Below are 21,048 nucleotides of genomic sequence, written 5' to 3'. Positions count from 1 at the left end.
GAAAATTGACACATGGCTAAGATTTCCAGCTTCTTACAATTTCCATTTTGTTGGCTTCTACCTGAAGATAGCATTTTATTTTTTAATCTGATTAAAATAATTTCCACAATGCTAGAGTTAATGAAAGGAGTGAAAAGGAAGGAGAATTTTCCCTAATTTGTTTTCAAAACATGAACAGCTGAAGCTAAAAATTTAAAACCTGGCTTATGGTAGGAATCTAATTGAGAACTAAAATATAAGCCAATTGGAATAAAGGTCCCCCCTCAGATGATCTGTGGTTTGGTTTGCTCCCTCTTGAAATCCAGTTTGGAAAAGCTGATTTCTTGCAGGAATGGCCACATTCTTTAGCATACCCAATATATTGCCAAGGCAAAGTTATTCAAGGATAATGACCTTTAATTGCCCTGCACTGTTTGCCTTTTGTCAATATCTTTTGGAGTTTCATTCAAGATGAAGGTAAAAAGACAACAGAGAAGACACAAGTGAGCCTCACAAAACAAAACGGAGTTTGTAGTTTGATATGGATAGACATTTACTAAATCATCCCAACATACTACCATCCCACTGTCATAATTCCTGAAGTAATTTGTAGCCTTTGTAGCCTCTATAAGGGTACCCCACTGGGTCTCAGGCCTCTAGCAGTCACCGTTTTTCAGGACATGGAACCTGCAATCTTTGTGTAGACCTGGGATTTAGGCTGCTTCTCACTGTGATCACTGTAGCAAATCTGTGTTCAGTTCTGCACCTGCCATCCTGCTCTCCCACAGGGGCTATAACAGGGTTAACCAGTGACCAGCCAGCCTTCACAAAGCCAAGTATTTATTTAGAACAAAAGCATTACAGAGAGAACTGATCTTCAAGCAATGAACAGCTTTACATGAAGGTCTTAGCTTATCAGGCAGCCATCTGTCTTCCTCTTGCAGACCCTGGTAGAGACAGAGTACTTCAGGCCTTTTACACACCGCCGTCTGTGTACATTAGTGGTCATTTGGTGTCTGTTTCTTGCGGGGGCGTGGGGAGAAGGGGAGAGAGAGAGAATGACTTCTGCCTCGCATCAGGGTGATGATCATTTTATACAGTTCTCAGTTTTTTGTTTACCCGGCTTCTCCAAAAACTACAATGGGCAGTTTTTCCCAGGAGGATGATGCTTCTCCAGATGTGTTATTGTTCTCGGCATTTGCATTCATCACCACACTCCTGTGATTTTAGTTCCTGCAGGAATAGAAGACAATCACAAGGCCATACAGATATGACACTTATGAAGTTGATTTACTGTCTTTGGCTATTCCATGTGTCCATCTTATGTCACACCCTCTACCTTTTTTGTCTTAACCATAATTACTATCTATCTACACTGATATTCCAGTGACAAGAATAATCCCATCATATTTATGTTCTCGAGTTTGGACCAGTCTGTTTAGTAACACTTTTCTCATACTTCTGCCTTTTGAGTATGGGAAACATTTGATTGTATATTTAATACTGTATTTTTCTCTTCTTTCTGATTTCAGTTTCTACCTTATTTTTATATTGGGGACTATCTACCAGATTACTTGAATTCAAGTTATTCTTTTTCCTTATCTAGTTTAAAGTGTGCTCAACCAGCCCCTGCCAAGTTTGCTCCTAGAATGTTGGTATTCTGTTGCTTTAAGTGGAGACTTAAGTCCACGTAGGCTGCCTTCACAGAAAGCATCCCAATGAAGCTCAAAGCAGCATTGCTATGCTACTAACAAATGCATATATTGATTTCCAGTGCATCATTGTCTTCATTCATGCTTGGCACTAGGCTGATTTTCCAACGGAGTGAGAGACTCTGAAAATGCTCATACAGTGGAGATGCTGGTGAATGCCCCACACTGCCATACTTCCATAGTAAAGGAGTTTTCTTTTTTAAATGGCTATACCACATTACAGCAAAGGGAAATAAGGGTGTCTGCGTAGGTGTCTCAGAACCATTTAGCGTAATGAAAGAAAGTATGGTTGTGGACAGCTGGACCTGTTCATTATCCAGTGTACCTACCCTTAAGGAACACGTGCCATAGCCACAAGCCATTTTTTCTATTTAGAAACTGTTCCAACACGTTTATAAGAGCACAGCTCTTCTCATAAGAGAGCAATGCAATTACTTTGGTTTAGGTATAAACTATTGACTATCAGAATATGCTTGATATTGCTCCAGATGTCTTTAAAGAAAAAAATAAAGGTTTATTTAAAGAGAGATCCTTCTCCCTCCCATATTGATGGTTAAAAAGGAATGTTGAAACAATGAGGTTACTGCAACACATTTACACCTGTGTTTGCAATGGATGTTTCTTTTGAGGAGTGATACATATATATTTTTTGCTATTCTTGGACAGAGACTCTAATAAAAAAATTCATAAAATATAGAAAACACTGACAACATGAGTATGAATTAGAACCCCACAGGACTTACCAAAAAAAAGCTCTATTCAAGCATTTTTAAGCAATAGTTGAATTTAAAATGGGATAGTCTGTGAATGTTTTAGAGAGTCCTTTTGATCACTGCACTAAATGAATACATTAATTTACAATTTCTACTTCTGTTTCAAGTATCTTTCTTATAGTCATGGGGTTTGGCCCAAGAGAACTCAATTTAGTTTCTTTGGGGGAAATAAAATAGATAAAATTAAAGCTTCTTAAACTGCTGAATCAGGATAGCATTCTTTATCTAATTTTCATACTTGGTATTCTTGTGCGTTGTATAACTCTGAAAACAGTAGAACCCAAAGCTATCATGAGTTTGGGAAACAATTTATGCAATAGGTGAACTCAACTTGTACTCAGGAAAACATAGTAAGAATCTATATTCTCTCTCCCTCCCCCCCCCCCCATGTTAAAAATAACCATGTAAGAATGAAATGTGGAGCATTTTAGGTTTAAACATAGTGGTTAGGATCTCCCTTAATCTCTATAAACAGCTGCCAAATGATCAAGATGAGAACCTGGGGCACAGCGCTGAAAGCAAGTACAGCAGTGTTACATGCTTGTACAATCCTCTTTACCCTCTGTTCACACCCTCTGATGGAAATGTTTCTTTGAGGGGGATACTGAAAACATAGGTTCTATCTTCTAAAAGGTATTGGGCTATATGATAAAGTTGTTTGGCTTGTACTGGTGATTACTCCTATCTGTAATGCCTTCCAACTCAATGGGATGCAAAGAACCTTAAACTGTAGGATCTAGTAAAGCGTATTTGACAAGGCCTGGATCTGCAGAGGGAATCTGGTTTTATTAGATTTGCTGGACATGAATAGTCATTGCATTCCTCCATGTGATAAGAGCTAGATATGTTGCCATCACCTGCCCCTTCCTTTGGCCAGACAGCCCTGAATGTTGAGTTTGTCTGCAATTTAGTTACTTTCCCTTTGTACTCTAGACAGTTCATGAATTCAGCTATCAATAACACATCTGTTCAGAGTGGTGGATGTGGTGAGCAGAAACTTTATTTAAGCTACATTTCTGAAAATCTGAGTTCTATAACCTTTGTGGTGAGGTTAGGCTAGACAGAGGGTTGACTTAAGCTGTTTTCTCAATTATGTTTTGTCCTGATTGTAACAAATTCCAGAAAAATCAGTTTCCCCCCATAATGCTGTGCATGAAGCATCTACTGTTTCAACCAGTCAGATTTTCCTTTTCTGCTCATTGCAGTCAATCTATTCTGGGTTTTAATTTTCGGCAACCCAATTTGTAGATAGGGAAATGCCAGTTGTGCAGTTGTTTAATGTTTACTTTATAACCCCCATCTTTATGGGGATATATGCTAGCCACCATAAAAGTCAATGTTTGTTCTGTTCCAAAAAAAGAAGGGCAGTATCTTGGATGTAGATGTTGACTTCTTAAAGGCACCCTCAGTTAAGTGAAAACAGAAATTTGGACTTTTAAGTCTGATATGTTATGGTTCCTTGCTATTTTGTTGGCTCGTCCTTAAACTTGGCACTGAATAGCCTGGAAATATCTTCGCTCACTCATTTGAAGGACTTCACAACCTGCCTATCAAGATGTTACTTCCACTCTGGCAATGAAGCCAGCCTTCATCACCCACTTGTTTAAATTTTCATATAAGCACTTTTGAGCCTTCTCCCATATTGTTTCTTATGAATGGTAGCATCTCCCCTGTAAACATTGGCCAAGCTACCTCATTATTGTCCTTCAAATCTCTCCTTAAAACTCAGCTACTAAAATCTTGACAATGGCTAGGCAGCTGGTATGCTGAGAGCACTGCCTGTCCTGCCGATCAACATTATTCTACTGTTTCCTTGTGTTCCACTTGTCACAGAAAAACTCATTAGGGCAGGGACTGTTTTCTGTATGTGTACTGTACCTAACATAATGGGGGTACTAGTCCATGACTGGGTCTCTTAAGTACTAGTGCAATACAAATAACAATAAAATGTGAACTTCGTTGACTCTTCCTAAAGTTGTCAATAAGGCTTGAACAGATGATATAATTTTTTCCCTCTCAAAAAAAAAAAAAAGGAAAGTTTTTTTTTTTTTTTTTCTTCTGATCCATTGTCATGTTAGGGACTAGCTGTTTCTTGGCTCCTTAGCAACAGTGAGTGATATCAGCATAACAGAGGCAGCATCAGTCCCTGCAAGGGAGTTTATTTAACAATATAAACTTTTCCCTATTCCTCTTCCTGGCTACATCCAAGAAAGTGAATTAACTTGTTTCAAAAGAAACTCCTCCTTTGGAAAGACGTGGCATAATAGAAGGGACTTGAAGGGGTAGAGGTGACTTATTATGAGGTAGGAGAAAATTCTTCATTTTAATTGTGAAGTTTTAGGACACTGCATTTCTTGAATGGTATCTGCATGTCTGTATTTTTCTAATCATAATATTTTGGGCAATATTTTCTGGTTAGAATATTTTGGAGCACTTGCCTACACATGTGAACAGATTTATACATAACAATGTATAGTGAATGTTTGTTTGCAAACAGTTAATTGAAATGGAAGTAATTAGTACAAAGTTGAAGATGAAAATGAGCTTAAAGGGGTGTGTGTGTGTGTGTGTGTATTATATATTAGCAGCTCTTTGACTGACCTGTGTGTTTATACACTGCCAAGCACAGTGGAGTCCTTACCCTGATTTGAAGCTTCTGGGAGCTACCACAATTATTAGTAACTGGGTCAAACTGGATATCTTGAAATGGAAGGTGTTATATAAATGCAGTATTAAGATTGCTTTGCCTTACTATGTGGGCATTGGAATTCAAGAGTTGCTTTCCTGCCTTTTGCTCAATCCACCAAACCAGCTTGCCTTTGTAGGTCTTACACACTGGAGATATCTGAGGATTTAGAGTTCTACTGCCAGAGGGAATGTGCTACCTTAGATAACTAAACCTTCCAAATGTCTCTGATTAGTCACATGTGCTTACCCATTTTGGGGTTCACAAAACTAATAGTTTCATGCTTGAACTTTTTTCTCAGTATAAACCAAAAAAAGTAGGAAAGTCTTCAGTGAGAAAGAACTCCATTCTTGAACTGGAAATCCTTATCTGATATTTTTCCCCAAGCTTTCCAGGCTTGTATTTTAGACGTGTGTGACATGCCTCAGGGTACAATCTGGGCTGTTGGATTGTTGTGCCCCCTTAACCTTCCAGTCTTGTGTGCACTATACCCTGCTTTGCTGTGTGAGCTGCCACTCTTCCCACTCACCCCAGCCTCTCTGCAAGTCACCCTCCAGGCAAAAATATCAGAATGCTATACCAAGCACTCTTGAATTCCGTATAGGGTGACGCCTGCATACCCCTAGTTCAAGTCTTGCACCGCAGAAATGTGCATCTTGCGCTGCTCAAGACCCCCTTTATCAGAGTGAGCTCATTAATTAGTTCATCATTCCATCAAAGGAACTGAATATGCACTAGCCTTTGTAACATGAGTACATTCTCCAAACTTCAATCAAAACCACACTGGCTTAGATAAAACATTGTTTATTAACTACAGAAAGATAGATTTTAAGCAATTCTAGGCATAGAAGATCAGAACTGATTTACAAAAAGAAATAAAATAAGCTATTTACTGAGCTTTACCAGGCTAAGCCAATAAGGTTTCTCTTACCCAAAAGTCTACAGCAGTCTATGCTAACTGGAAAGTTTTCCAGTTAGGACCACTCCCCCCAGTTCAATGTTTCTGTCTCCCAAATGATCTTGTTGTTGTCTTCAGTGTGGGTGGAGGAGGAGAAGTGGTCTGATGATGTCACTGTCCCTTATTTTATACTCTTCAGATGCTGGAAAAATCCATGCTGTATCCTGGGGGTAGGCAGCCCTCATTATTTATGTGCTTCACACTTAGTCCTTCACATGAATCACAAGTTCTTGCTTGCACCTTCTGTATAAGTGAGGCTTGACATGTAATGCTTGTGTTTACAGTTTTTGCTATTTCTGGGGAACTGGTCTGTGGGTGTTTTCCTAGGCTCACAACATGTTTCAGTAACAAACATAGAGCAAAATCTCATAACTTCATATACAACGATGATACATCCATTTCAACAGAACAGTAATGTTCACAAATTATGACTTTTCCAGTGATAGATACCTCACAAGGCATACTTTGTACAAAATACATCATAACCATATTCAAGTGGTGAATATGGGGTACAGGGTTTTATTTTGAGGTATAATGTGTCACAAAGGGCATATGTTAAATTTCAGATATTTTTTGTTTAAACTGGCAAGTTTTACGTTCTGCTATGGTCAAGATCATGGTTTATAGTAAAAGTAGTTTTGTCTTGAGCAGTGATTCTCCTTCACAGATGTAGTTGTTGATTTTAAACTGTAGAATAGCTAACGACAGTAGAAAAATAGGTATGATGATAAAGTTCCCTTGTCAGCATTAAGTTAAAGCAGGAATATAAGTTTTTTGTTAAGTATAATGCTGAGTTAATATTAGAATCTGATCTCTTAAGAACCGATAATTCTGTTCACTGAACCTGATCCAGTGTTATGTGGTAGTGTCAAATGTAAAAGAAAACAATTTTGTTTTTCAGTACCCACTTTCAGTAAGATTGCTTTCAGACAATGAAAGTAAATGTATATTTTAGTACATTTGAATAGGATGAATCTCAGTAATACTCTTCTTCTATTGCAGATGGCTGGAATCCATTTTCTCATCCATATAAGAAAATTGATTATGGGAAATGGGAGTTGTTCATCCCACCTGGACAAGATGGATTCTCTCCTGTGCCCCATGGATCAAAATTAAAGGTTCTAGACTTTTTCTCATCAACTTTGAATGTAGAGTTTAGAGTTTAGATTTTAAATTAAGGCATTTCATTTTTTTAATATTTTGTAGTAGAAAACTGAGGACAAACACATTTAGTGATGTGCTTACCTGTACATCACTGTCCTGAATGAGTAATATCATGCTTTAATTTTCTGGTTTGGGATTTTTGAAATCGAAAAAGATTGAGGTTTGTTTATGGTGTGTTGGGATAGACAAGTGTATGGTTGAGAAAATGTCACAAGCTGAAAATAGAGTGGAATATATACTCAGAATTTATTAAAAAGAAAAATAAGAATGACTTGCAACTCATAAAAAACAAAACAAAAAAAACCACCCCAGCTTTCTGGCTTATATTTTGTACAATTCCTTTAACTGTTAGGGCTCCACTGGAACCTGAATATCTTGCTCATAATGTTTTGCTTCAGGGAGCTATTTGTGGGGCTGCAGTAATGCTAGATCTGGTCTTTTCACTTTACTTCTGTCATCCAGGAAGTAAAATAGTATGGGGTCTCAGAACACGTTTTGTTTTTCAGCCTCATAAATGACTCCCTGAGGCATAAGACTATGGAAGAAAACATACAACTATATTATTAACCCCCAGTACTTGAAATACTTTACAATTATTAGAGCTATTGGATCACCCTATGAAATTGTACCAAAGTTTTTAGTCCTGATGGTTCTACAGGAAAGGGCTCTACATACCTGAGTGATATCACTTTAGAGGAGGAAAAATAATTTTTCACAAATTGGGTTGTAGATTGATTTTATCTAGAAAAGTATTGGTATATAGAAAATATTTTAGGTAATTAACTGAAGGATTAGGAATAGGTAAAATATTTTTGATGTAACAAGTGTATACCAGGTTTTGCAAACATATTTTCCTCAGCACCGTTAATGTAAACTAAATTAGACAAGACAAAAGAGGGGGCTGGGAACAAAAAGGGAAAACAACTAGGGCTGTGAAGTGATGAAAAAAAATGAATCACCATTCATTGCACGATTAATCAATAATAGAACACGGTTTATTTAAATATTTTTAGATGTTTTCTACATTTTTAAATACATCTTCATTTACAACACAGAATACAAAGTGTACAGTGCTCACTCTATATTTTTTTATTACAAGTATTTGCACTGTAAAAAAAAAACCACAAGAAATAAAATTTTTTAATTCACCTCATACAGGTACTGTAGTTCAATCTCTTTATCATGAAAGTTGAACTTACAAATGTAGAATTGTACCAAATTGTACAAATGTGTACCAAAAAAAAACTGCATTCAAAATTAAAACAGTGTAAAATTTTAGAGCCTGCAAGTCCACTCAGTCGTCCTACTTGTTCAGTCAATCGCTCGGACAACCAAGTTTGTTTACATTTGCAGGAGATCATGCTGCCCGCTTCTTCTTTACAGCGTCACCTGAGAGTGAGAACAGGTGTTCTCATGGCACTGTTGTAACTGACGTTGCAGGATGTTTACATGCCAGATGCCTCAACCACCATTCCAGGGAACATGTGTCCATTCTGATGACTGGTTCTGCTCGATAATAATCCAAAGTGGTGAACATCCAAACGCATGTTCGTTTTCATTATCTGAGTCCGATGCCACCATCAGAAGGTTGATTTTCTTTTTCGGTGGTTCAGGTTCTGTAGTTTCTGAATAGGAGTGTTGCTTTTTTATGACTTCTGAAAGCATGCTCCACACCTCGTCCCTCTTAAGATTGGAAGGCACTTCAGATTCTTAAACCTTGGGTCTAGTGCTGTAACTATCTTTAGAAATCTCATATTGGTACCTTCTTTGCGTTCTGTCAGATCTGCAATGAAAGTGTTCTTAAAATGAACAACATGTGCTGAGTCATTATCCAAGACTGCTATAACATGAAATATATATGGCAGAATGCAGGTAAAACGGAGCAGGTGACATACAGTTCTCCCCCAAGGAGTTGAGTCACACATTTAATTAACAAGCATCATCAGCATGGAAGCATGTCCTCTGGAATGGAAGCCGAAGCATGAAGGGGCATACGACTGTTTAGCATATCTGGCACGTAAATACCTTAAAATGCTGGCTACAAAAGTGCCATACGAATGCCTGTTCACTTTCTGCTAACATTGTAAATAAGAAGAGGGCAGCATTATCTCCTGTAAATTTAAACTTGTTTTGTCTTAGTGATTGGCTGAACAAGAAGTAGGACTGAATGGACTTGTAGGCTCTGAAGTTTTACATTGCTTTGTTTTTGTGTGGTTATGTAACCAAAAAAAAAAAAAAATCAACATTTGTAAATTGCACTTTCACAACAAAAAGATTGTGCTACAGTATTTGTATGAGCTGAATTGAAAATTGAAAATTACTTTTTCTTTTATCATTTTTACAGTGCAAATATTTGTAATAAATAATATACTTTGTTTTCAAGTACAACACATAAATATGAAAATGTAGAAAAAAAACTATCCAAAATATTTAATAAATTTTAGTTGGTCTTTTATTGTTTAAGAGTGCGATAAAAAAATGAATGGTCACCTATCAAAAGCCTATCAATGGTCACCACGTCCATGTAAGCCATCCAAAGTATTAATTTAAATACAGAAAAATACAGGAAAACTTGTATAGTCATAAGTGTTTAACTCAGGATATCCAATCAGAATTTATTTACAAAGCAACTTTCTTCTACCAAAAAATATTAGGAAGCTGCATTTAACCGATACCACAGGAAGTTCCATACCGTTTCTACTGTAAAAAATATGTAGAGACAATACGTAGATTATTCAACATGTAGAGACAACTATCTGCCTACAGAAATATGTTCAGGTTTCCCAGGTAAAACTAAGATTTTAGTCACTGAAATATTTGAGAACGTATTGTAGGTGAGTTTGGGACTTTACTGATATCCAATCGGAACAGCAGAAACCAAATAAGCAGATGAGGGGAAATGCTAGCTTTCTAAAAAAGTACAAATCAGAAAAATAATGAGCACTAACTTCCAAACGCTAAAAGAATACATGCTAATTTTCTATTCGGAAATCTCCTTTTTAATCTCTATTTTCTTTTGTTCTCCTCTCTTCCATACAACATTGTTTATTCTCACTTAGGAACATGTATCAGATGACTCTGACCTTAGAAGTAGTGGATTATCCAGTTAGAAATGCAATTTTTGCTTTGTTTACTCTTTCTTTGATATCTCAACTTCTCTAGATATTCTTTTTAAAGTTCACACTTTAATAAGGAGAGAAGTTTTAATATGTTCTCGCTAAAATTGGTTTGATATGATAGCTACCAACAAAATTAATTTTAAAAAAAGTTCAATTTTTACATGGAGCTGTGAGCTTTAAAAAACCTAGACCAATTAGCTGATGGATTAAAATACATGAAGAATGCATATTCAGAATTTACATTCTATCGTGATATCTAAAATAAAACATTTCCATGTTAACAAATACAGATTCTTATAAATTATAACACCCTGCAGAAATTCCAATATTAGGTTGTGAAGAAACTTTTTTTATGGGAGGTGGGGAAGAGAACGGGAGAAAGAAATAGTTGCATACAAATCAAAGATACAGCTATGGCTTAATAATGTATGAGTTTAAATAATGTAACTGAATATTTTTTTACAGTATAAAAACCTTAAATGTACTTTCTGCTTGTAATTACTGCTTATGAAGTTCTTTCAAGTTTAACTTTTTTACATGTTATATTCAAAACCACTGAGCACACTTACCTTTGCCCTTTAAGGCCTGATTCTACAACTGCTAATGTATTTTATTGTTGACAGCTAGACTGTGGGCAAGTGGAGGATTGGTGAGGAATGTTGATGCGTATTCATCTCAAAAATAAAAAAAATCTTGATTTGGGACTATTAAGATGTACTCTCATGTCTATAATCAATGTGATCTTATTCCTCTTATCCTTGTCCCGGCTACCCAAACTTGGTTGTAACACTAATTTGTTTAATCTTTGCTTGAAGGAGTTTAAGAAAAGAATGTTGTGCTACATTTGTATAATCTGGGAAGATGGGGGCCTGATCCTGAAGGGTGCGAACAAACTATTATTAATATTCCTTGCATGGTGGTACATGAGATTTGAACCTAAAAAAACTACGTAAAGTCCCATGGTTCTGGTGGTGATGTGCTGGCATAGTTCCAAGATATGTGAACAATGTTTTGTCTGCCCTGGCCACTTTGGGGATGGCTACACTACAAATAAAAACACACTGCTGACTTGTGCCAACTGACTCAGGTTCATGGTGCTAGGGCTAATAAGCTGTTTAATTAGGGTGTAGACATTCAGGCTTGGGCTTGAGCCTGAGCTCTGGGACCCTCCCCTTTTACGGGGTCCCAGAACTGAGGCCTCCGCCTGAGCCTGAATGTCTACATCCAAATTAAATGGCGCTTTACTCTGAGCCTGGCAAGCCTGTGTCAGCTGGCATGGGCTGGAGGTGGGTGTCTTAATTGCATTGTAGACATACCCTTTGAAGTCATGGAATTCATTCTTGCATGCTAGAATATAGCTTTGTCCTTCTTTGCTCCCTTGGCCCTTGATTGTGTTTTGTTGTTCACCCTAACAATAAAGATGTTCGCATTTATCTCTGGGACTGATTGTGGTGGGTTGCCAAACAAGGCCATCAAGTGGGACAACTGAAAGTCTCCTGCTCCATTAAGGAAGAGATGACTTCCGAAGTGATTCTGTTCCTCTCTGATCTGTTGCTTTCAAACATTTTGACACAAGCTTTGCAAAAGTTTCTATTCCTGCCACTTTAATTGGCCATTTTATCTATACAAAGGTACACTTCTAAAGCTGCTCCCAGCATGAAACTCAACCATACTATTATCCTTGTACATTCATTTTAACTTAAAACTTACTGGTTTCAGAGTAGCAGCCATGTTAGTCTGTATCTGCAAAAAGAACAGGAGTACTTGCAGCACCTTTGAGATGAACAAATTTATTACAGCATAAGCTTTCGTGGGCTACAGCCCACTTCATCGGATGCATGAAATGGAACATATAGTAAGAAGATAGATACACCCATACAGATAAGTTGGAAGTTGCCATACAAACTGTGAGAGGCTAATTAGTTAAGATGAGCTATTATCAGCAGGAGAAAAAAACTTTTGTAGTGATGATCAAGATGGCCCATTTAGACAGTTGACAAGAAGGTGTGAGGGTATTTAACATGGGGAAATAGATTCAATATGTGAAATGACCCAGCCACTCCCAATCTGTATTCAAACCCAAGTTAATGGTATCTAGTTTGCATATTAATTCAAGCTCAGCAGTTTCTCCTTGGAGTCTGTTTTTGAAGCTTTTCTGTTGCAAAATTGCCACCCTTAAATCTTTTACTGAGTGGCCAGAGAGATTGAAGTGTTCTCCGACTGGTTTATGAATGTTATAATTCTTGACATCTGATTTGTGACCATTTATTATTTTATGTAGAGACTGTCCAGTTTGACCAATGTAGATGGCAGAGGGGCATTGCTGGCACATGATGGCATATATCACATTGGTAGATGTGCAGGTGAATGAGCCCCTGATGGCGTGGCTAATGTGGTTAGGTCCTATGATGGTGCCACTTGAATAGATATGTGGACAGAGTTGGCACTGGGCTTTGTTGCAAGGATAGGTTTCTGGGTTAGTGTTTTTGGTGTGTGGTTGCTGGTGAATATTTGCTTCAGGTTTGGGGGCTGTTTGTAAGCAAGGACTGGTCTGTCTCCCAAGATCTGTGAGAGTGAGGGATCATTTTTCAGGATAGGTTGTAAATCTGTGATGATGCGCTGGAGAGGTTTTAGTTGGCGGCTGAAGGTGACAGCTAGTGGCGTTCTGTTTTTTTCTTTGTTGGGCCAGTCCTGTAGTAGGTGACTTCTGGGTACTCTTCTGGCTCTGTCCATCTGTTTCTTCACTTCAGCAGGTGTGTATTGTAGTTTTAAGAATGCTTGATAGAGATCTTGTAGGTGTTTGTCTCTGTCTGAGGGGTAGGAGCAAATGCGGTTGTATCTTGGAGCTTGGCTGTAGACCATGGATCGTGTGGTGTGTCCTGGATGGAAGCTGGAGGCATGTAGGTAAGTATAGTGGTCAGTAGGTTTCCGGTGTAGGGTGGTGGTTATGTGACCATCACTTATTAGCACAGTAGTGTCCATAAATGGAACGCTTGTGTGGATTGGTCCAGGCTGAGGTTGATGGTGGGATGGAAATTGTTGAAATCATGGTGGAATTCCTGAAGGGCTTCTTTTCCATGGGTCCAGATGATGAAGATGTCATCAATGTAGCGCAAGTAGAGTAGGGGCATTGGGGGACGAGAGCTGAGGAAGCATTGTTCTAAGTCAGCCATAAAAATGTTGGCATACTGTGGGGCCATGTGGGTACCCATAGCAGTGCCACTGACTTGAAGGTAAAGTTGTCCCCAAATGTGAAATAGTTGTGGGTGAGGACAAAGTCACAAAGGTCAGCCACCAGGTTTGATGTGACACTATTGGGGATACTGTTCCTGACAGCTTGTAGTCCATCTTTGTGTGGAATGTTGGTGTAGAAGGCTTCTACATTCATAGTGGCCAGGATGGTGTCTTCTGGAAGATCACTGATGGATTGTAGTTTCCTCAGGAAGTCAGTGGTGTCTTGAAGATAGCTGGGAGTGCTGGTAGCGTAGGACCTGAGGAAAGAGTCCACATAGCCAGACTATCCTGCTGTCAGGGTGCCAATGCCTGAGATGATGGGACGTCCAGGATTCCCAGGTTTATGGATCTTGGGAAGCAGATAGAATATCCCTAGTTGGGGTTCTAGGCTTGTGTCTGCACAGATCTGTTCCTGTGCCTTTTGAGGGAGTTCCTTGAGCAGATGGTATAGTTTCTTTTGGTAATCCTCAGTGGGATCAGAAGATAATGGCCTGTAGAATGTGGAGTTAGAGGGCTGCCTAGCAGCCTCTTGTTCATATTCCAACTTATTCATGAGGACGACAGCACTTCCTTTGTCAGCCTTTTTGATTTATGATGTCAGAGTTGTTCCTGAGGCTGTGGATGGCGTTGTGTTCAGCACGGCTGAGGTTATGGGGCAGGTGATTCTGCTTTTCCACAATTTCAGCCCGTGCATGTCAACAGAAGCAATCTATGTACAAGACCAGTCTGTTGTTTTCACCTTCAGGAGGAGTCCAGGCGGAATCCTTCTTTTTGTAGTGTTGATAGGAAGGATTCTGTGGGTTAGTATGTTCAGAGGTGTGTTGGAAATATTCTTCTAGTCAGTTACGTCGAAAGTAGGATTCTAGGTCACCACAGAACTGTGTCATGTTCATAGGCCTGGAGGGACAAAAGGAGAGGCCCCGAGATAGAACAGACTCTTCTGCCGGTCTAAGAGTATAGCTGGAAAAATTAACAATATTGTTGGGTGGATTAAGGGAACTACTGTTGTGGTTCCTTGTGGCATGTAGCAGTTTAGATAGTTGTCCTTTTTCCTTTGTAGAGAAGCAAAATTTGTGTTGTAAATGAGGAAGTTTGTGTGGAAGATTGGTTTTTTATGAGAGTATCCAGTTTTGAGAGCTCATTCTTAATCTTTCCCTGTTTGCTGTATAGGATGTTGATCAGGTGATTTTGCAGTTTCTTAGAGTGTTTGGCACAATCTCTCAGCATAGTCTGTGTGATATGTAGATTGTAATGGATTTTTTACCTTAAGTCCTTTTGGTGTGATGTCCATCTCTTTGCATTTGGAAAGGAAGATGTCTGTCTGTATCTGTACGAGTTTTTTCATGAAGTTGATGAATTTCCATTCCGTACGGCTAGATTCAAGTTACTTTTGTCCTCAATGCATACACAATTGAAAGTCACACTGTAATACACAACCTTAACTTTAATATTGTTCTTACATAAGATCATTAATATAACTAATATACAAAAACACTACATTGTGTGCTAGTTAAGATTATTCTATACATGATACACCTAACATAAAATGTAAAGCAAGGAAACACAAAGTGAAGGCTATTGACAGTACATACCTTTTCCCTCATGCAGATATGCACCTTGCTACTAGCATGTGTTACCTTTCCCTCTGCCCCAACAGGGATGCTTATTTTTAATCATTTCCTCCCCTAAATCTCACCACAATCGGGTCAGACTCCCACTGTCTCTTCTGTGCATTTCTGTAAAACTACATGTACCCAAATTTGAGGAAGACTTCATGGTTATGATTTTTACATGACCATATGTGGTATGGGAAGGTTGGAATATGTGTGATAGTGTGACTTTCAGATCCTTTGTATGCACTGAAGCTGAGAGTATTTTGAGTTTATAGTGTTAGAATGAATATTGTGGATGAGTATCATAATAGTGGATCTTGGAGAAGGGTATTGTGTTGAATGAACGTTGTCCTAAGGTAGGATTTCCTTGTGTGTTGTTTGCAATATCATGAGGAAATGTAAGCAACCTGAACTTTTTTCTCAGTATAAATCTTAAATGTTTGTTCTAAAGTACACCTGTGAAGAAGATTAACGACTAGCTTTTTATTGCATTTTTAAAAACCTGAGTTCTGGATGTGCATTAGCATTCGCTCAGGTCTTCAGTATCTTTACCACCTTCAGTGCTTCACTAGGAAATGCTGAGTTTTGAAATAGTGACAAGGTCAGTCAGCTTCTATTTTATACTAATTTTTAAATCAGAATGAGAAGAGGTTGGGAATAGTGGATGATACTAATTTAGAACAGGTTAGAGAATATTTTCATATGAAAATAAATGAGAAACAAAGGCCACAAATGTGGCTGGTTTTAGTAGTAGTACTTTATCTACTTTAAGTTTTCTAGACAGTCTTTTCATTATTAAACACTGAAGAAAGTGGGTAATAAAAAACCCAAGCAAAAACACCTGGATAGAATTTCATACACTTCTGTCCCCAAGCGATTTACCTACATAACACAGTTGAGGCTGAGTTCCTTTATGAATTGCATAATATCTATTCACAAAATGAAGTCCCCTCCTGGAGAAGAGTGCACTTAGGGCTTGTCTACAGGGTTTTTAAAATCAGATCAAATCGAGTTAATTCGCTTTGAAAATATTTGCATACAGATGATGCACCTCATCACTGCACTAACTCCACATTTATCAGGAACTCTAGCGTCCTTTTGCAAACTGGACTGTGCTTGCTTCAAATTGCATTAATTCAGTCTTTTGTTCCTGTACACAGAATTGCTGTGCACCATGTCTTGAACGCTTCCAGTGGCTGTCCCACAGTGCTGACCTCTCTGTTTACTTATACACCCTCCCTGCCCTGGTGTCAGTTTTTCAGGATGGCACTTGCCCCTTTTTCAAAGTCGGCACAGACCCAAATGTTGCTTATTTACTCCTGGATCTCAATGTATCATTATTCTGGCAATACAATCGCAATTGCAATTGCACTCCTGAAGGCCCGCAATGCATCTCACGGAGCAGCCTAGCGTCATGGTGATACTTTGGATCTCATTGCTAGCTAGGAAGAAGCATTGTTTAGGGAGACTCTTGTGGCCATACATGAGAATAAGGACCTTTTTGTGGACATTTCAAAGTAGATGCACACGGGGGGTTGTGATTGGGATGTCAATCAGTGCCTGATAACAGCAAGAGCCTCAGGAGTATAGTGCAATGGGGGATAAAAAGAACCAATTGGGCAGGGGATATGTGACCATTTTTTCATGAACTAGACAGGAATCTACACAATTACAGTATGATCTATCCCAGACACTATTCAGAGCCTGTTGCCCACACTCTTGTCCCCACATGGAGGATGATTGGCTTGACTCATCAGGGGATGAGCACAAGGATGCTGGAGAGAAGCTGCCTCCAGCGAGCCAGAATTCTTTTTGTACTTAGGATCCTAACAACAGCCAGCTGGAAAGGCAGCCCCAGTCCTATCCTGCTATAATAGACTGATTCCCTGTCCTGCATTGGCTGAGCTGGATTCCCAGCTGGAAACCTAGGCCTTGTCTGGACAGTCAGATCCACTGGAGGGAAATTTGGCAGGTAAGTACTGATCTTCACAATTTATTATTATCGTTGTCAGCGGATATTAGCTAGTAGCACCTGCCTTTCTCTTCCTCCCCTGGTTCTCTGCTATTACAAAATGGTGCCCACAAGCATGGTGCAGTTGCAGTCTGTACCCTTCCCATCTCTACCCCACTCCTGAGGCAGATTTGAATACAAAAAGCTTTAATTTGTGAAAAATGCCTGTGTTTGAGGCAGTGCTAACTAGAAAAGAAATACGGTTAGTTTACGTGAGGTGTGAGTGCACATTCCATGCCCAGTCAAGACAGAAACAGTACTGCTCCCACTGAGGTACAAATGCCCCATACCATGTGTTCCAGCTGGCAATCACTGCAGGACCCTGTCTATTTTATGCTGCACTTTCTCCATGTCTGCGGGAGCTAGAACTTAAGACTGAGAAATTGATCGATATTGTTTCACACATTATAGGGAATAACTGTGTGCCCATGCCCCCAGAAAAAGCTTGCAAGCCCCTTCCACTACTGCAGTGCACCTGGTGAATAACTTCACAGTGCATCTTGCCAGTCTGTTGTTTGACTTTCTAAATAAAACCATTCTCTAGTCACCAGCCTCAGCGTAATATTATTGAGTCTGGAGAGCCTAAAGGGAATGTATAGGGGGATCATTGTCCAGCTTTCCCCTGGGTGCCATTCCCAACCCTTCCTTTGCATCTTCTATGCCATAGGAGGGTTTCCAGTGCACAAACAAACAAGGTGACCTAGCTGCAATCACCCCACCCCTAGAACCACGAAAGCAGATACAGTAGACTGAAATCCAAATGCACCCAGCACCCTCTGTGCACGCTGACCACTTATCATATCTGAGCTTCCCCCCAAATAATGGAAAGCCTCTCTCTTGGAGGTAAGGTCACATGTACATATGTAGAAAAAAAGCCTTCATGAAATGCCTGGGATATGAACAAGTGACCTTCACTCCCCTGCTCCCACTTCTACGGCCATAGCACCTGCAACAGCCAGACCATCAAGGGAAGAGCCTCTATCTGCTGCCAAACCAGAAAAAAGGAAAACTTGCAACTACATGTTTGCAGAACTTATGGCTGACTTACAGAGGAAAAGTAGGCTGGCTGAGAGGTGGAGACTGTACATGCAGACCCAGAAGGAGAAAGAAATGCAGCTGCCTGAGAGAGCGGCAGTGGCAAAGAATACCATGGTTGTGGCAAAGGACAATATCACCATAGCAAAGGAGAGCATGGAAAAAGACAGATGCAGAGGTAGTAGTACATGGATGCTGTCCTGAGACAGAATTCCTTCCTGCAAAATGTGCTGCTTCTAGGCCAGCAGACCTGCAATCCCATAACTTGGGGTCCACTCATGTCCTTCAGCCGTTGGACAATTCTGGCTACTGGGATAAGCAGCAACCCTGTACTGCCAAATCCTCTCAGCAGTGCTTCTAATGACTCCCATGTAACTATCAGATTGAATCTCTGAGCATTGAGAACACTTACATCTGGAAGTCCAGCTCTTTTGACCCCTGACCATTTTTACTCCTGGGGGAATTCTGCATCACTGTGCATGCACAGAATTCATGGCCCCTGCAGATTTCTTTGCTTACCCACAGAAAAATGACTTCTGATGGGGAAGCAAAGGGAAGCCGCGAGAAGGGTCATGCACCCACTCCCTGCCAGTACAGACAGGTCGGTTTGAGCATCCAGAGAGGCTGGTAGAGATGTAAACCCCCGCTGGGGTGGGGTGGGGAAATAGGTAGGGGTGTCCTACGCTCTGTCCTTCTCACTTGCTACTGCAGCATGCTCATCATGGAGGGGCAGGGCTTTGGGGTATTTCTGAAGAAGTAGGCGTGGAGCAGGCTCAGTTCCCTCAGGCAGAGGAGAACATAGCAGCCTGCCTGCTTAGTGAATTGTTCCCATTGTTTTTAGTGAATTCCCCCAGGAGCATAAAACGGGTAAATTTTTTTAAGCTCTTTTACATTGCCAGAGTGGTGTAAAGGAAAGTGTGGCCTTATAAATGTTTATGGTGCTTTAGTGATTAGAACTGGTCTAAATTTTTGGACTGAAAAAATTTCCTATCAAAAATTTCCTATGCTCCATGAGCCCTCACTTGCTCTTCAGTTGCCTATGATGTAACACTGAGCATATAGCTGCATATATTTGTTGACTAATAATAGAAATAAAGGATCAATACTAGCAACATTACTATTACAGAGGGGGTTGGGGGACGTCCTCCAATGCTCCCCACTCCCATTCTCCATCCATTGTATTGTAGTTTAAATAAATTACCAAAATAATCGAAACTAGCTGGATTATATTGCATTATTGTGACACAATTTTATGCAGAATTTTTAATTTTTTGGCGCAGAATTCCCCCAGGAGTTAGTTTTGAGCTGTGACATTCCACCGCAGAACCCATGGGGACTAGAATAGCCAGAGGCAAGGCATACGCTTGCCTGTAACTTTATACATTTCCACCCGCAAATTATTGTTCCTGTTGTACTTTGAGTTCTGTTTCCACTATTGAATTAATTAAAGGTTTTTGTATAGTTTGGTTATTTTGTATATTGATTAGTTAAAATCATATGCTGGAAATACATCTTCCATTGGTTTCATTAAAACTTTATTTTTATTGTTTCATAATAATCTTTCACAGTAACTCTGTTGTGAGTCGTCATTGCAGTTAACACAGACAATTCTTTAAACAAAGATGAAATAATGCATGGGTTTCTGCAAAAACACATAGGGAATGCTAAACTTCAGTCACCAATCCACAATACCCCAATGCTCTTCTGAATCTCGACACTATTGCCAAGGGGCTAACGTGGTAAACCATGAGACTTGAAATACAAACAATAGGCATCCCTTTCAGCATTTCCTTAGCTGTTTGTGTTCTCTGTGGGGCACCTTGATGGTTGCATGAACCTTGGAGCAAGTCTCCACACTAAAGCCTACCACCCATTCAGAAGGCTTTCCCCCTTGATCTCACAAATATTGTACAAAATACAACATGCAGTTATGGTTATAACATTTTCGTTTTCTGCTGCTTCCTACCTATTCCATAAATAGCACGATTTGGAAGTCAAATAGTCAAGGGCACGCACTACTGAAGCAATAGCTAAAATTTTCCTTCCTTCTGTCCAGGTGGCTTGTGTATGGCTTCATGAGCCAGGGCGTCGGGATTAGCCAGGTGTCCCAGAATAGTGGGATCAATCTCCATACCTTTAATGCCCACAGCTTGATTATATTTTAGGAATAATAATAATTAAAAAAAAAAGTTAAATAGGGGGAAAGTCTCTTCACACCATGATAAACGGCATATTCAAGTACTGAGAGGAAATCCCGCCCTCCTTCCCCCCCCCTGCACTTAACCTGGCGAGAGTGTATTTTAAAGCCATCTCTGATGACTGACTCAGTAGCATGCTGCTGTATAAACAGGAAAAATCAGAAGAATGTTCATCAGTGCTTATGGTCTTCCCTAATTTAAAATGACTGAACTTCCTTTTAAAGCCTTTAAAGGTATTTTAATAACTGTTACTATGCAATTTTTTCTTACCATATGGTGAGATCGAGGATGGATGGATGTTTTCTTAGCAAGACTCATCCCATGCTCTATTGTGCACATACAGTGGTTTATTAATTCTTGCTAAGCTCCTTGGTTCTTACTACTTTTAAATAAATCAGTGATTTCTCAAATTTGAGCAACCAGAGGACCCCCATTTTAATTTAATTTTTTTCCCAGACTCTCAAGTTGGCTTCTAATTTTCCCCAGGGATGCTCAGCCCCAGGCATGGCTCCCACTCCCTCTTCCTGCCCCCGCTTGACCCCATCCCTCCTCTTCCCCGCCTCTTT

At 39.5% G+C, this 21,048-nt stretch overlaps 1 protein-coding gene across 3 annotated transcripts in view; it reads left to right on the top strand.

Annotated features, from left to right (window-relative positions):
• Window positions 1-21,048, top strand: part of GBE1 (1,4-alpha-glucan branching enzyme 1) — a 281,100-nt gene that overhangs the window by 88,988 nt on the left and 171,064 nt on the right. For all 3 annotated transcript variants that reach the window (XM_048868880.2, XM_048868889.2, XM_075117745.1), the window contains one exon: window positions 7,111-7,226. In XM_048868880.2, the coding sequence (XP_048724837.2) occupies window positions 7,111-7,226 (116 nt within the window). The remainder of the gene's footprint in view (window positions 1-7,110; window positions 7,227-21,048) is intronic.

This window comes from Caretta caretta, chromosome 1 (assembly GCF_965140235.1).
Source record: "Caretta caretta isolate rCarCar2 chromosome 1, rCarCar1.hap1, whole genome shotgun sequence".
Classification (NCBI taxonomy): domain Eukaryota; kingdom Metazoa; phylum Chordata; order Testudines; family Cheloniidae; genus Caretta; species Caretta caretta.
Note: the sequence above shows the minus strand (reverse complement) of the source record. Positions and strands in the feature narration are given on the sequence as shown.